The sequence below is a fragment of the Bubalus bubalis genome, chromosome 9, assembly GCF_019923935.1.
Source record: "Bubalus bubalis isolate 160015118507 breed Murrah chromosome 9, NDDB_SH_1, whole genome shotgun sequence".
Taxonomy (NCBI): domain Eukaryota; kingdom Metazoa; phylum Chordata; class Mammalia; order Artiodactyla; family Bovidae; genus Bubalus; species Bubalus bubalis.
In genome coordinates, this window is record NC_059165.1 from 23,639,225 (window position 1) to 23,654,714 (window position 15,490).

The following is a 15,490-nucleotide window of genomic DNA, read 5'->3' on the forward strand; positions in this document are numbered from 1 at the left end:
GATTGCTTTTGGGAAAGCACAATGAAAACTTAAAATATCAGATGTTTTTCTGTAAGTTACTAATAGTTCCAATCATCAAGCCAAACCACTTGCTACCAAGTAGTTTTATGTTCAATACAAAGAATAGGAACTATTGCAAAATTGTGCCTGCAAGTGCTTATGTGTACCTTTCAGGGCGGGAAATCACCCGACTCTTAAAAGAGCACATGACCCAAAGGAAATAAAAACTAAGAAAATTAAGTTTAGTTCTTTTTTAATTTACATGCCTAAAACAACAGTGAGTGCCTCAGGTATTTGGTGCAAATTCAAAAAATATAAACTATTTTCAAAATGCAGTAAATTCATTAAAATAAATATTTTGGTGCCACTTTGAAAGCAGAAAGGATGTCACTTTGGTTTAGCATTTCATCTGTTACTACCATATGGCATTATCATGTTCTTTATTTCTAATCTATATCCTCACAATATAATTGAATACTTAATAAAACTGCCTCAACTGTTTCAGAAGAACAAAGTATTATTCAATTAAATGTAATGCCCCATGGCTTGAATAGTAACTCAGATAACAGTTTTAAATAACCAGTAGTTTATTCACTGCATACAGAAACTACTGAACTCTGGTCGTTTTTTTTTTAAAGAACTAAGACTTATAAATTACAGATTATTAAACTTGTCTGAAGGCCTTCTAAAGTATGGCTTACTGAAGACATATTTGGTAATTAAATTTAATCTTAAGTTTTAGTTAGGATGAATGATGGAATACTTTTTCTTTTAAATAATAAACCCACAATACATTCAATTTTTATTTTGCCTATCTCTGTAACAAGTTTTATGAAATATTAAAACAACTATATTTTCAATAAGGCCCGAGTATATAATTCTACAAGTGTATAAAGATAAATTCAAGAACATTTGCTGTGCCTAAACAAGAAAATGAAAACATAATATTGCTCTATAGGAAACTTATAACAAATTATGGTATTTATACAATGGAAAGTTTATGGTCATTAAAAAGAATGAAGTTTTAAATATGCAGATACGGAATAATCTCCCAAAATATGTATTAAAATGAAAAAAGTGTGTTGCATGTTCCTGTGAGAATGTGTGAGGAGGTATGTATTAAGGTATACACTGCGGTAAGGCAGGCAGGCACACACAGACAGAAAACTTCTAGAAATACAGGAAAAAACTCATCTGGCACTGCTTCTAAGGACGACTGTAGGGACCTGGTCCAGAAAGAAAACACACTGTGCACTGAATTTTATACTGCATGTATGTTTTCAGCTGAAAAACACCAGAAATACCAATTTCTCTGTGCTGGGCAAGAAATTACAGTGTGCATAAAAATCAAAAGAATACTAAAGGCAAAACACATGATAAGTGTTTTTTTTTTTTTTTAAATAACATTAGAAAAGTAAAGTGAATATATAAGTACCTGTCATTAGTAAATTATAAGCTTCTTGTTTGGAAATTTTCCCATGGAACCATCTTAAAAAGAGAATAAAATATGTAAATCAAAAAGTCTTTTTTGCTGTTAACTAAATCAAAACTAAATAACACAATACAGTTAAGTTTAATTCAAGCTGACATAATGAAATAAATGTAATGCAATTCAAATGACCTCATTCCTTTGACATTTATTACTACACTTTGTAAACATCTGTAAACAGGTGTTTTGTAAACAACAAAATATACAATGGGCCGTCTAGTATGAACTACAATTTCCATATTAATTACCAATACAAAAAATAGGATTTAATTCTGATAATGACAAATTATTATCATAGCTAGTATTCTTTTCTTTTTATTAGGAGTGGGGAGTGGTACAGGTAGAGCCCACCAAAACTGCCAAAAAAAGATTAGTCAATTAATTTTCTCATACTTCTCTCAAAGTGAACTTCCGTGAAAGTTCTCCCTTTTCAGTCAACGTGGTGGACTGATACTTTACAGAAAGCCAGAAAATAAGATTGAGTGATGAGAAAGAGTAGATATCTGTTTGAGCTAATGGCCTATCATATCAGATTGCTACAATATTTTATATTCTGATACTTAAGACTTTAGAAAATGTTATAGAAGACATTACAGCCAAAATCTACTGCATATAATAAAGTATTTAAATAATTTACCTCAGAAAAAAATGATACATCTGGATTAAAAAAATTAATTACTAGTGATTAAATTACTTAAAATCTCTCATGTACCTGAAGGACTATTATCTATCTTGCCAATTAACACATGTATGTTAATACCAAGCTGACAATATATTCTCAGGGTCTAGTATAGTATTTTACTTTCCAACTTGTTCTTTTCAGTCATGATTAAAAATAATGCTGTAAAATTAAGACATATACTTGCCCTAAAATCCAATGTTACAAGTTTAGAGGCTGTTCACCACTGTTTTAAATTATCTACATTATTACTGGTCAGAGTATAAAATAAAACTGGATTTTTATCTCTTCACATGAATAAAATGTTAAACATTTAAATCCTCTTTTTAATTTTATTCTAACAATTAACTCACTAATTCAGACTCCCTGAGGCTCCCAATGCTAATTATGAATAATGTAAAACAAGTATACAATATCTGGAATAGTCCAGGTTGCCCTAAAAAGCAGTAAAGTTCCATACTGCATTCAACTATGGCCGAAATGACCATTTATTACAATGCCAGAACGAGATTTCTGTATTCTAGGGGAGAGCTGATTAGATGACCTTGAAGGCCTATCCTATACTTCTATAGGTAGAATAAAAGAGAAAAGGGGAATATAAAGGTGGGGGTGGGGTGGGGTGTTGGGCAACAAATGGCATTTATACAACAAATCAGCAATACCACTTTCTGAAAGGATTAGATCCGAGTTTCCTCACTCAGAGATTTACCACCTATATGTAAAATGAATCTATTTCAAGCACATGGTTTGTATCAATAATAGAAAAATGGGTCTGTGACCTTAGGAAAGACCTCTTTTTAGTACGAAAAAGGAACATAAATATTGTATAACTATAAAAAGAATGTAGAAAATATAATAAAGCGCTGCGATAGGTACATGCTGAGGGCATTTTTGGAATAACAGAGCACCAATTCTGTAGGGTGTGTAAGGGAGAAGATTACAGAAGACTTGCTGGCAAGAGTGATAAATGAGTTAAGTCTCTAAGTAAGAACAGGCATTAAACAACACAACAGAGGGGAATTCTGGCCTAGGAAGTAGCTTGAGCAAAGGAGAAAAAACAGTGATACACATTTGAAGATCTACAAGCTGGAGAGGAGGATATAAAACTAAAAATGACAAGAGATGGGACTTGAAAGGAAACAAGGGCTGGATCAGGAAAACTTTTCAGACTCTGCTAAGGTAGAAAATCAGGTAAGAATTTTAAGTGAAAAGTAATACAGTCAGATACACGTTTTAGGTGTTCTAGCTGTTGGAAGAGAGGATTTGAGGAAACTAAAGTGTCAAGCAAAACCAACTGGGAGGTGATCATTACATCAAAGGAATAAAGCTAGTTATACCTTCTGGTTAGTCTCAAAGAGCACTCCAGGATGTTAATGAGGATGCTCTACTGCCAGTCAACACCTTAAGAAGTTACAGGGAGCTGACAAATACATAAAATAAACCAACAATGCAAATTTATCTTATGCTAAATACCAAATGAGTAGAAAATTATGAAGTTCAGAAAATGGAAAAATCACAATGATATTATTTAAAAAAAAAAAAAGATTTCCTAATGCCAGTGGGAGTTACAGTTTATACTTAAAAAACTGGACATAGCTTTAGATGTTTACTGGTATTTGACCTCTTTTTTTCCCCTTTTCAAAAACAATCCATGGCATTATTTTAATGGAGATATAAATCTATGTTTCTCGGTTCTCTTGGAAATCAGGAGGCTTCTGTTAACACTAGACTCCTAAACTTTGACACATCAGTTAGTGCGTGCACCTCACTGCAGGCAAACTTTTGCTAGTTTTGACTTCCTGTGTGTGTGCTTAGTCGCTTCAGTCATGTCCGACTCTTTGCGACCCTATGGATTACAGCCCTCTGGGCTCCTCTGTCCATGGGATTCTCCAGGCAAGAATACTGGAGTGGGCTGCCGTTCCCTCCTCCAGGGGATCTTCCCGACCCAGGGATTAAACCCACATCTCCTGCACTGCAGGCAGATTCTTTACCCACTGAGCCACCTGGGAAGCCACTGACTTCCTAGCCTTCCCTAATACAAACAGTGAATGATAGTTTCCATTTATCACATTTGCAGTATATAAAAAATTACAGTAGGGAAATATATAATAGAAAACAGTAGGGAAACAGTTCCATGTACCTTAATTTCTATCAAAGAGGGAAAATAAGAAAGATTAACATTACTGTAATTTGAGAAAAATGGGAATACATACACCTGACTCAGTTCATCTGCTTTCACTAGCTGTATGCATCCTCCAACAATAATTAGAATTTGTAACTCCTCACATATGTAGTGAGAAGACCTCAAACTAGTACAATCAACAAAGTATAATCTCACTGATGGAGCCTACCTTAGCAGCTACATAGAACAATAAAGAAAATAAACTCAGAAAATATCTCATGCTTCACTTAAAGAAGAGTGGACACTAAATTAGATAACTGAAAGCACAGTATTTGGCTTAATGTTTTCATGTTCTAAGGGTTAGAACAGAATAAACACTTGAGAAGCAAGTCTTCAATGCCACCCATAATTGCCAGTAGGAAGGTAATAAAAAGTATTCCACTGAAAACATTAGAAGATTAACAGTCAGTTAAAATAATATGAGTAAAACAGAATTGGAATTAAGAGGTAAGGTCTTTAAAAGAAAACATATATACAAATAAATATCAAATGGGATGAGAAGGACACTTAGAAAGATCTTCAAGGACACTAATAAACTAGAGCACAGCTGAAACCCCATGAGGAACAATGACCTGTAAGAGCAACTAATAAGGGAAGAATGTGGCAAGCGCTAAGTGTAGTAATACCCAGCCTTTGAATTAGCGCTTCTAAGACACTTAAAATCTGCCTTAAAAAAATTATAAAAACAAAGTCCTTGAAGAATCTTATTAATACGCTGCTGCTGCTGCTGCTAAGTCACTTCAGTCGTGTCCGACTCTGTGTGACCCCACAGACGGCAGCCTACCAGGCTCCCCTGTCCCTGGGATTCTCCAGGCAAGAACACTGGAGTGGGTTGCCATTTCCTTCTCCAATGCATGAAAGTGAAAAATGAAAGTGAAGTCGCTCAGTCATGTCCGACTCTTCGCGACCCCATGGACTGCAGCCTACCAGGCTCCTCGGTCCATGGGATTTTCCAGGCAAGAGTACTGGAGTGGGGTGCCATTAATATGCTAAAGAATTATAATTCAGGGGAAAGTTCTCTGACTTTAAAAAAACAAAACAAAAACTGAACTATAAAGTACATAAAAGATATGGCAACAAAAAGAAATACTAAGAAGTAATCAACAAGAAAACAAAGTATGAGGAATTATGATATTCATAATGTTATTAATGTACTGTTTACTGTTAATCAAAAAGTCGTTAGTTTGGTGATCTAAGAGCTGTATGTAGGTATAAGCCACCTTCATTATCACTAGGTCCTTAAGAAAATAGAAATCAATTCTTGAGTCAAATAAATTTTTTAATCAGCTCAAAAAAATATCACTTTTCTTCTAAAACATTTTTAGATCAAAGTTTTCCAATTAGTAATTGTACAGTATATTTTTTCCTTTTAATAATTAACACAAACTTACATTTTGCCTTCATGTGGATCTTCTTCCCGGCCCTAAAGGGGAAGACATCAAGACAGTATTTTATGTAACTATTAACATATTTTTGATTAAATTAATAAAATTGTATCTTCAAATATATCTACACCCCACCCTTCATATTTATTTATGTATATACAGGAAAAGGTGTTTCTGTTTATGTAAAGTCTTTTCAAAACTCTTCCCCTTAGTCCCTCTCTCTCTCTGAGATTATTCTAATCCAGGCACTTTTCCTTCCTTTTCTTAAACTATTAACAGTAGCCCAACTAGTATAACTACCTCTGTGCCCCACACCACTCCAATATGGAGTCATCAGTTTCAACTTCAGCTCCGCCCTGCATTAAGAAACAGCAAACAAAACAAAAATAAACAAATTTTAAAAACAAGACCTTTAACACTTCTCTACTCCCTACAATTCCTCACTTTACAACCAGAATCCTTTATCATATGACTCAAGTCTACGTTTCCGATCTCACTTCTCTTTAGGTATCTATATACCGTAACCATGGTATATAGAGGCACATAAACTGCCTCTTTGCTAATCTACATTCTCCCACCACTGTCGTTTGTTCTTTTTTACTCAGAATGCCCTTTCCACTCACTACTTTCCTAGCTATTAGTTAAAACCTAAACTGTGTAGGCAGGATCTCTCAAACACAGTCCCTACTCTATAACACTGCGTCCCTAAAACATAAATATCAACTTCTACTCTGAATAGAAAAGACATCTTTCATCATCTCTTGAACTTTACCTTACTCTATTAGATATTGCTATAATATACTGGGTGATATTAATTTCATTATTGTGGCTATAAGCATCTTAAGACCGTAGTCATTCTTTGTTAATACCAACTACCACCAAACCACTAGCACAAAGCTGGGCACATAATTTTCACTGAGTATCTGTTGAATTGTAGTCCTAATACCCAGCCAGTATACTGTGGCATCAAGTTTCCATTGAAAAATAAAGGTGGGAATAGAAAAATGGACTAAGTATATGTAGATTTACTAATACTTCTCTCAATTTGGTCCTCACTCAAATATCTAACCAAAGTAAAATCAAATACTTGCTAAATGCCTTCTATACTACAAAACACTAAAAACACAAAATGACATAAAAACAAAATGCATTATTTTCTTACCCAAAGGGGAGTTTACAGAATAAATTTATTTTACAATGTAATGGGATACAAAGTTAACAAGGTGCTATGGAAAAACACAAGAACAATTTAGTCTCAGAAAGCATAAAATCTCTCTGAAAGAAAAAAGGCAACATCGGAGCTGAACTGAGAGACAGTCAGATTTCCCAAATCAGTCCAGCAGGGTAGGAATGTCAAGGAAGATGAAAAAGAAGAGGCATAGAGACAGCCATTCATTCAGCAAACACTGACTGACTGCCTGTACTGCAAGGCATTATTCTGGGCAATGGCGACATATCACTGAATCAGAGACAAAAATCCTCAGAGAGCTTATATTCTAGAATTAAGACATAACAGAACAAATGTGTTTGGTGAATGGTAATTAAAATTAGAATGTCACAGTGGAAACTCTCTCAAATCTAATCACCAACCACATGTCTGAAATCTAGATAATCACCAAATGGCTCTTTAACCTTCAAGGATTAACTATGTCCCAATAAAGACCATTCTAAATATTCGAGAAAAACTGTAATTTTAATTTGGGATTATTATTCCACTACTAATTCAAAGTATGACCATATTCATTTTTAACAGCCACATCACATCGTTAACTCATATTGGGCTGTTAACTTGTTCTTTTTTTCTTTCCTTTTATGTTAGGTCATTTCTCCTTTATCTCAAACTGGATTTTTTTTTTCTGTATTCATCAGATAATTTTCACTTATCCTTATTAAAATTTGTTTTGTTAAATTTGACCCAGAGTCCCAAGAGCTCGAAAGAAAAGTTTAACTATACTTCAATTCCTTTAAACAATCAGCATAATGAGGGTAGGTGTGTTACAGCAGGAAGAAAATTCAACATACTATGAAGAAACTTTTTAGTAAACCTAGATAATAAGATTCTCCAGTTTGAATACACCTTGCCCACAGAGAATAAATACCTCTTCTGCTGTAGAATACAGAATTCTAATCTAGGCCTTAGTTCTAATCCCAACTCTTCTACCTAATTAACGATGTGACTATGAGTATGGAATGTATCATACCATTTCCTCAACTCTTCCCACTTTTCCTCAGTATGTTTTACTTCTACATATCAAGATCTGGCTGCCAGAATAGGCAGACAAGAGAATTAATAGCAAAGAAAAATATTCTCCACTGCCGTCCTCCTGGAACAATAATCAGAGCACAGGTTTCAGCATATTACCAGGTTCAAGGCATAATTTAAAAATAGCCACTCTGAAGGTTGTGGAAAGAATAACAGAAAACCATTCCATCCTGCTGGACAAATCCAAATGAGTGAATTCCTAAACTATAATATAACGTTTAATATGTTTTCGTGATACTGAATACTGTATTTGAAGTGCAAATGCTGCTTGAATGCTGATCTGTATCTAAAAATGCACACATAGAATTATTTAATGTACTTTTTGATGACACTGAAAACAAGCCAAATATTCACAATATAAAACCTTGTGATAATATACATGTAATGTAACTAAATTTCTCCAAGGTTACTAGAAAATTATACATATATTTGGGAGATAAAGAATTTGAAAGCAAACATGTGCAGCCATTTGAGATTCCACAGTCAGTTTGACATAACATCATTTATGACGAAGACCAAGACGACTTTTAAAAAGGGATACAAACAAGCACAAACGTTAAAACATTTTTAATTCTCAGAAACTCATGAAAATTTTCTGAAAATTGGCAGCTACAGAATGATGTGGTTAACTTGGATGTGTGCTTTACAAATAAATAGCATTTACCAACAGTAAATGCACTTTAATGAAAAATTACTTGCACTTATGAATTAAGGTTTCATAAAAGAAATGTATCTATAGCTGATTTCCCTGATTATGGGCAAGTTTCAAATTTAAGAAGTATTTAAAGTTTTAAGAAGGAGAAGAAAAAATAAAACTTACCACCTCTTCTACTAAGTCTTCAACAATAAGACCTTGTTCATCTGTTCTTAGATTTGTAACCCACATCCATCCATCTTCTAATTCGTTATGAACAATGAACATGTCTCCTTTTAAGAAACTGAAAATAGTAATTATGAAGTTATCAAAATTAAATGAAATTTTGAAACATGGAAATTTACATGATCATATACCACATCACAGAGATAATACTATAAAAATGCAAGGGTTTTTTTTAAAAGTCAGATACCCTAGATTTTTGATCTGTTTCTGTCATCATTTACATGTAAAACTTTGAAGATACTTGTAAACCTGAATCTGAATTTCATCATGTGTAAAATGGGTTTAATAATGGTAATTGTACTATCTATATCACTGGATTATTATTAGACTCAAACTGGAATTTATGTGGACAGTAATTATACATATATTACAGCTTTGGGGGTGTAACTACAAGAAAACTGAACTTTAAAATTTAAGTTTCAATGTTATTACTCTTTCAAAAGTAGGTTAAACTAAAATTATAAACATAAACATGAACTCATTCCACATACACAGGTTACTTTATAAAAAGTTGATTTTAAATAAGCATATTTAGCCTTTTCACACAGATGCTTATGAAACTAACATTTCTCTCATTAAAAAAAAAAAAATAGGGTTTATTTAATCCACTCAGCTATCACGGTCCAACAAGTACAGCACTCTTTCTCCAAAAGTAGAACCAAGTGGTATGAAAATATATGCATGTTTTTTCTGTCATCAATATCCAAGTGGAGGGATACACACAAACACACACACACACACACACACACACACACTATAGTTTACTTTCATTGTTATCTAGATGTTTTCAATCTTAATCCAATCACAGAACTAAAAAATTGTTAATGTATTTCATCAATATAAAACCCATTAATAATTCCTTGAACTTTTCCTTTTAGGCTTGAACAAATGCTTTTGAGTGATTAAGATTTTAAGATTGACTGAATGCTACCACTAACCCTGTATCTATATCCTTATCTGTCATATATATGTATTTATTTAATCAAATTTGCCTTTCAGTCTTAATATTCAAACCAAATACTCAAACTTAATATACAAACCAAAGACGTAGTAAGTAAATCTCTTCTCATGTCTTTGAAAACATTGTTTTTCTCTAGACTATCTGAAGCTTCATGGTTACTTGGAGTAGTATCATGCTTGAAATACACTCATTTTGAATAAGCACAGAATACTGCATTCTACCTTGATTCTAAAGGTCTTAACCGTGACCAATATTTTACTAGCTGAAAGGTGGCAGACATAACCACTTAGCCAAATAAATTGTTCTTTTCCAGAACCAAATAGATACATTAAGAAAATAATCATAAGTAAAAAGGGAGTGCATATGGACAAGAAGTCAGAGAGAAATGAGAAATGTCATGTTTCATTTTTGGCCAAATGCAGTCATAAGAGGTTTTTTTAAATTGTTTACTTCTTTTATTGCTGTTATACTACCAACTTTTTATGATGCAAAAAAAAAAAAAAAATGAAAATAAAAAGCTTACTAGCACCTAGAAAGATAACATAACATAATCCTAAAATTCATTATGTATTATTTTGCATTTTTCTTCAAAACAGGTTAAAGTGCTTTAAATTTTATTTATCTTCAGATGTTCTTCCTTAAGAAAAAAAACTTCTCAGTTATTTGTGTGTGTTAGTTGCTTAGTCATGTCCAACTCTTTGCAACCCTATGGACTGTAGCCCACCAGGCTCCTCTGTTCATGGGATTTTTCAGGCAAGAATATTGGAGTGGGTTGCCACTTCCTTCTCCAGGGGATCTTGCCAATGAAAGGATCAAACCCAGATCTCCGCACTGCAGGCAGACTACTGTCTGAGCCACCAAGGAAGCCCTCTCAGGTATATACAAACTTAAAAAGACTCAAAACTTCATACATATTTATGTCATTCTAATTCATGTTTAAATTTTCACCTTCCTATATCAGAAGTATTCAACTTTTGGAGGGTCTCTCAGGAACCATTTACACTTTTAAAAACTGATACCCTAAATAGGTTTACTCATTTATTCATTTACATGAATTATGTATCTATTGATGTTTACCATATTAGAGCGATTTTTAACTCCAAGTATGGGGCAGTGAAAAACACTATATATTTGTTACACTGTCTTGATTTGTGCTAAGGCACCAACAGTTTTACTGTCTTTGGCTTTTAGTACCTTCCAAAGGTTATCACTACATTTTAAATGCTGCTGTTGATTTCCACGAGAAGGTTTAACTCAGGGCCAGTAATTATTCAAAGTAGCCTTAACATTTTATGAGTAAGAAACAAATCAGAAAGCTGGTAGCTTACAGAAAGATACAGATAATTTGATAATTGATTATCAAATTATATAGTAAATTTGATCATTATCAACTCATATAATAAATCAAATTATGCAGACATAATAAAAACAAACTATATAATTTATATAATAAAAAACACAATTTATTATGTTCTATAGTTTTATACCATTAATAACAAAATTATTCACTCATTATGTAAAATAAAAATTAAATCACTTGAGTAACCATTTACAGCTGAGGCATAAATGTCATGTAATACAAATTAAAATAGAGTACTGAATATAACAGCCCTCTCCTTACTTTGTAAGATAGTCTAATAAAAGCTAAGTTACTTCTCCTGTCATCTTCACTGTGGCTTCTCTGATCCAAATCCACAGTCTGAACAGGTAAGCCAACACAGGGAGACAGGAACAATGGACGTAACATTAAAGACATGCTTTGCTGGATGCTCTTTCCTCAATTTCAAAACCTTCCTAGTCCAAGAGCTACAAATTTTCCAAGTCTGTTTCAAATGCCTATAAATGAAAATATATTATAAAATACCTTATTTCATCAGTGTCTGGTACTTTTGTGTAAGGGAGAATGGCTCGGACACGCCTTCTATCTTCTACTGGCTAGAAACCATAAAAAAATTGATTTACAGAATAAAACTTTTCTATGTCAAAGTCAAATTGGGTATGTCCACATAAAAAGTCAATAAAAATCCACATTATAGAATCCTAGGATCAAACTATTTTTTACTGGGGCTCTAAAAATACAAATCCTAGAAATGCTCATCTTGTTGTGTTTTTGTTTTTACAAAAATTCTTTTAACAGTATAACCAATGTTTTTAACCAGGTATTATGAGTTATCACTTAATTTTAACTAAACTGCAGAACATATAAAGTAACCTTTCTCCAATAATGCACAAGACATTTCAGAATCTTAGAGCAACTTCAGCATTAGTACTAGGATATCAGTAATTACTCCTCATTTACTAAGAAATATTTGTTAGGGTATCATCATACCGTATGATAAAAAATCTGGTAAACACAAAGTAAAATCACTCTTTTAAAAGAAGTTGCCAATTTTGCTCTGACACTACAACCAGAATTAAATCTTTAATTATATAATAAACATCACGAGAATCTGAACAAGAGCTAATCCTATTAGTAAAGTGAAATAATCAAGTTTTGAAAGACATTTTACTTGCCTCTGGCGGTGCAACTGGATAAAGCAGTTTTTCTCCTTTAAGCAAACAGGAAACATGACTGTAATAACCTATTAGGTCTGACAGAGAAGAAAAACGTCTTCCACCAATGTAGTAATCGCCACACATAGCAATAATCCTATTTGTACAGGAAAAAAAAAATACAATATAAGAAAAACTTTTATAGTCAATTTTTAAGACCAAGTTCCATAGAAATTAGACATCTGTAATTCTCATACTTTTCCTTTTACCTGCATCCCTGTATTAAAATACCACTTATTAATACCTTCACCATATCCAATTTAGTTGAAGCTATTTCTTTTTGAAAAGATATATGCATACATTTGAAATGAACTACATATCTGACTTATAAACCTCAATTACTTAATTCATTAAAATATTTATAAATCCATCCTCAGATACCTCTCCTTACTTTCCATATTTAAGACAAAAGAGCAATTTTAATAATTTTCTTAGGCTAAAAGTAGCTTATAGAGCTCTTGAAATATTTAGAGTATAATAATTTCACATTCCACATGTGTGATGATAGTACTTTTAAAGCATATTTTAAAATCTAAAAATTAAGGGTATACAAACACTTTATCATTTAACTTTACAGGCACTAGATTTGTTTCAACATCTCCCATAAAAATGAAATCAAAGACAATACTATATGTAAATATATTGATACAGACTTTTATAGCTGTACTTGAAAATCCAGATACCTGTTTAACTGAATGAATGTCTAGAAAGAGTTTCAGAACAGAGAAGGTAAAGTGAAATAAAGGGCACTTTTAAAATACAGTTTCTGCATTTTTCTATCACTCAGTGATCTTAAAGTATACATTTCCATCATTTCTGCTTTACCAAAGTTTCTTTGTAATTCTTTGTATTTTAAAAGCAGTAACTATATTTATGATCAGCACAAAAAAGTCCAATAATACTGTTTTTAAACAAAAATATAAGCATTAATAATATCTATTCTAAAACACTTATTAAATCATTTAATTGAAAACACATTTCTTTATCCATTATTTCAATGTCACTACAGCAGGTATACTTATGAATACTACAGCAAAACAGCTATAAGATGTAGCCTCATAATAGGAATAAAGACTTACCTAAAATGGTTGACAACGCTCGTCTGGCTAAGAAAGGAAAGTACAAAGGACCCTGGCCTCCGATCACTCTCTCTTATAAGGTAACTGCCGGACTTCCCTGCTTGCCTGAGGCGTTCTTCTGCTATAGTTCTATCAAGTTTTCCATGATACCACCTAAGAAAGAAAGTTAAAACATAAGAATAAAAATAGAAACCATAAAATTACTATTGGTAATTGAAAAACATACTATGACAGACTTTGCATACCTACATGTAACATTTACATTTTACTCTGAAACATTCATTCCAATTTTAACTCAATTATTTTTAATTTCCTAGTCTCTCAAAAATAATGAACTCATTTACTCACTTTTTAATCTGTTGTATAAAGCTCAGGCTTAACTAAACACCTCACATATTCACCTCTTCTATTTCAGCCGATCTCTTGAACCCCTAGAACTGTCTATCTGTTCAAGATACAAACACTTCTTACAATCAAATGCCTAATTAGAAAAATAAGAGTAAGATGGACAAATGGAAATGATACTGTCTAAAGGCTACTATTCTCATTTTCCATTTCAATATGAAACTGGTTATTTCCTTTTGTCTTAAGATGATCCACTCCATAACCACACATTTGAACTCTTCAAATACAACAGGTGGAAAATAAATAATAACTTTGTCTATTTTCCTGCTCTCAATTTAACTATCTTCTACCTACCATACTACTAGATAATCTGCTTAAATGAGTGGCTACAACCCTAGCATCATTCACACTACCAATCTAGGCCTATAAAAGCCACATGGATTGAAATAAACAAACGGGAATTTTCATATGAGCATAGTAACAAATCTACAAAGTAATTGTTATAAAATATTTTTACACTTTCACTATATTAGTCATCCAAATTTATCCTTGGTACTTACAGTCTTAACTTGAAACACTGAGAGGAAAACAATAAACATTTACATTAACAATACATTGACATATTATCTAGCCATAAATTGACAGTCAAAACTATTTAAGTACTATGACTGTTTCTGTAAGCTTGATGTAGTGAAAGTTTACTATTCTTGACTTCTTAGTTTATTACAAAAAAAACACACTTAAAAGTTCTCACAAGAATTATTTTTAATTTTCTTCTAAAACCCAACCTATTTATTTGAAAATCTGTGTATAAGACAAATAAAATAATGAAAAAACAGTCATGGAGCTTCACTGTAACTTAACAGGAAAAAAACAATTGTAAACCATTAGTATTAGAGGAAGAAGCCGAACAACAAATAAACACTGCATTCCTCTAAAATCCTAGTCTTCACTTCAACCATTCTTTGAGGCTGCTGCTGCTGCTAAGTCACTTCAGTCGTGCCCGACTCTGTGTGACCCCATAGATGGCTGCCCACCACGCTCCCCGTCCCTGGGATTCTCCAGGCAAGAAAACTGGAGTGGGTTGTCATTTCCTTCTCCAATGCATGCAAGTGAAAAGTGAAAGTGAAGTCGCTCAGTCGTGTCCGACCCTCAGTGACCCCATGGACTGCAGCCTACCAGGCTCCTCCGTCCATGGGATTTTTCCAGGCAAGAGTACTGGAGTGGGGTGCCATTGCCTTCTCCGTCTTTGAGGCTACTGACAAGCAAATTTAACTATTAAGATCTGTGTTTTTTGAAGTCTAATAGGAAAGGCTTGGACCAATGATCATTTAAAGCTCTTTGAAAAGCTAAAATTCAATTACAGATGATCAGAACAAAATTTTGAAATTCCAGTCTCGAAGTTTATTTAGCTGTGAAAATACATGGTTCAACTTTGGAATGTCAAACAGGTACATTCCTTATTACCTGAAGTAGTGGAGTTAACACAGAGAGCAGATTTACAGGTTCAATAGAGACAAAATTAAGGACAGTTTGAAACAGAGTATTTTTGTGTACTTGATATGTTAAATTTCTGTTGTATTTTAAGGAAAACATCAAAATTAAAAAGATTTTTTTTAATCTCATTTTGTGAGCTCACTGTAAGATGATACATGGAGGTTCATGAGGCATTAC

The 15,490-nt window shown here is 32.9% G+C and overlaps 1 protein-coding gene across 2 annotated transcripts in view; it reads right to left on the reverse strand.

Annotated features, from left to right (window-relative positions):
• RASA1 (RAS p21 protein activator 1) overlaps positions 1-15,490 on the reverse strand; it is a 115,564-nt gene that overhangs the window by 43,086 nt on the left and 56,988 nt on the right. For both annotated transcript variants that reach the window (XM_006080228.4, XM_025292249.3), the window contains exons 2-7: positions 13,472-13,624; positions 12,354-12,489; positions 11,704-11,774; positions 8,819-8,936; positions 5,742-5,773; positions 1,436-1,488 (exon numbers count right to left, since the gene is read on the reverse strand). In XM_006080228.4, the coding sequence (XP_006080290.2) occupies positions 1,436-1,488; positions 5,742-5,773; positions 8,819-8,936; positions 11,704-11,774; positions 12,354-12,489; positions 13,472-13,624 (563 nt within the window). The remainder of the gene's footprint in view (positions 1-1,435; positions 1,489-5,741; positions 5,774-8,818; positions 8,937-11,703; positions 11,775-12,353; positions 12,490-13,471; positions 13,625-15,490) is intronic.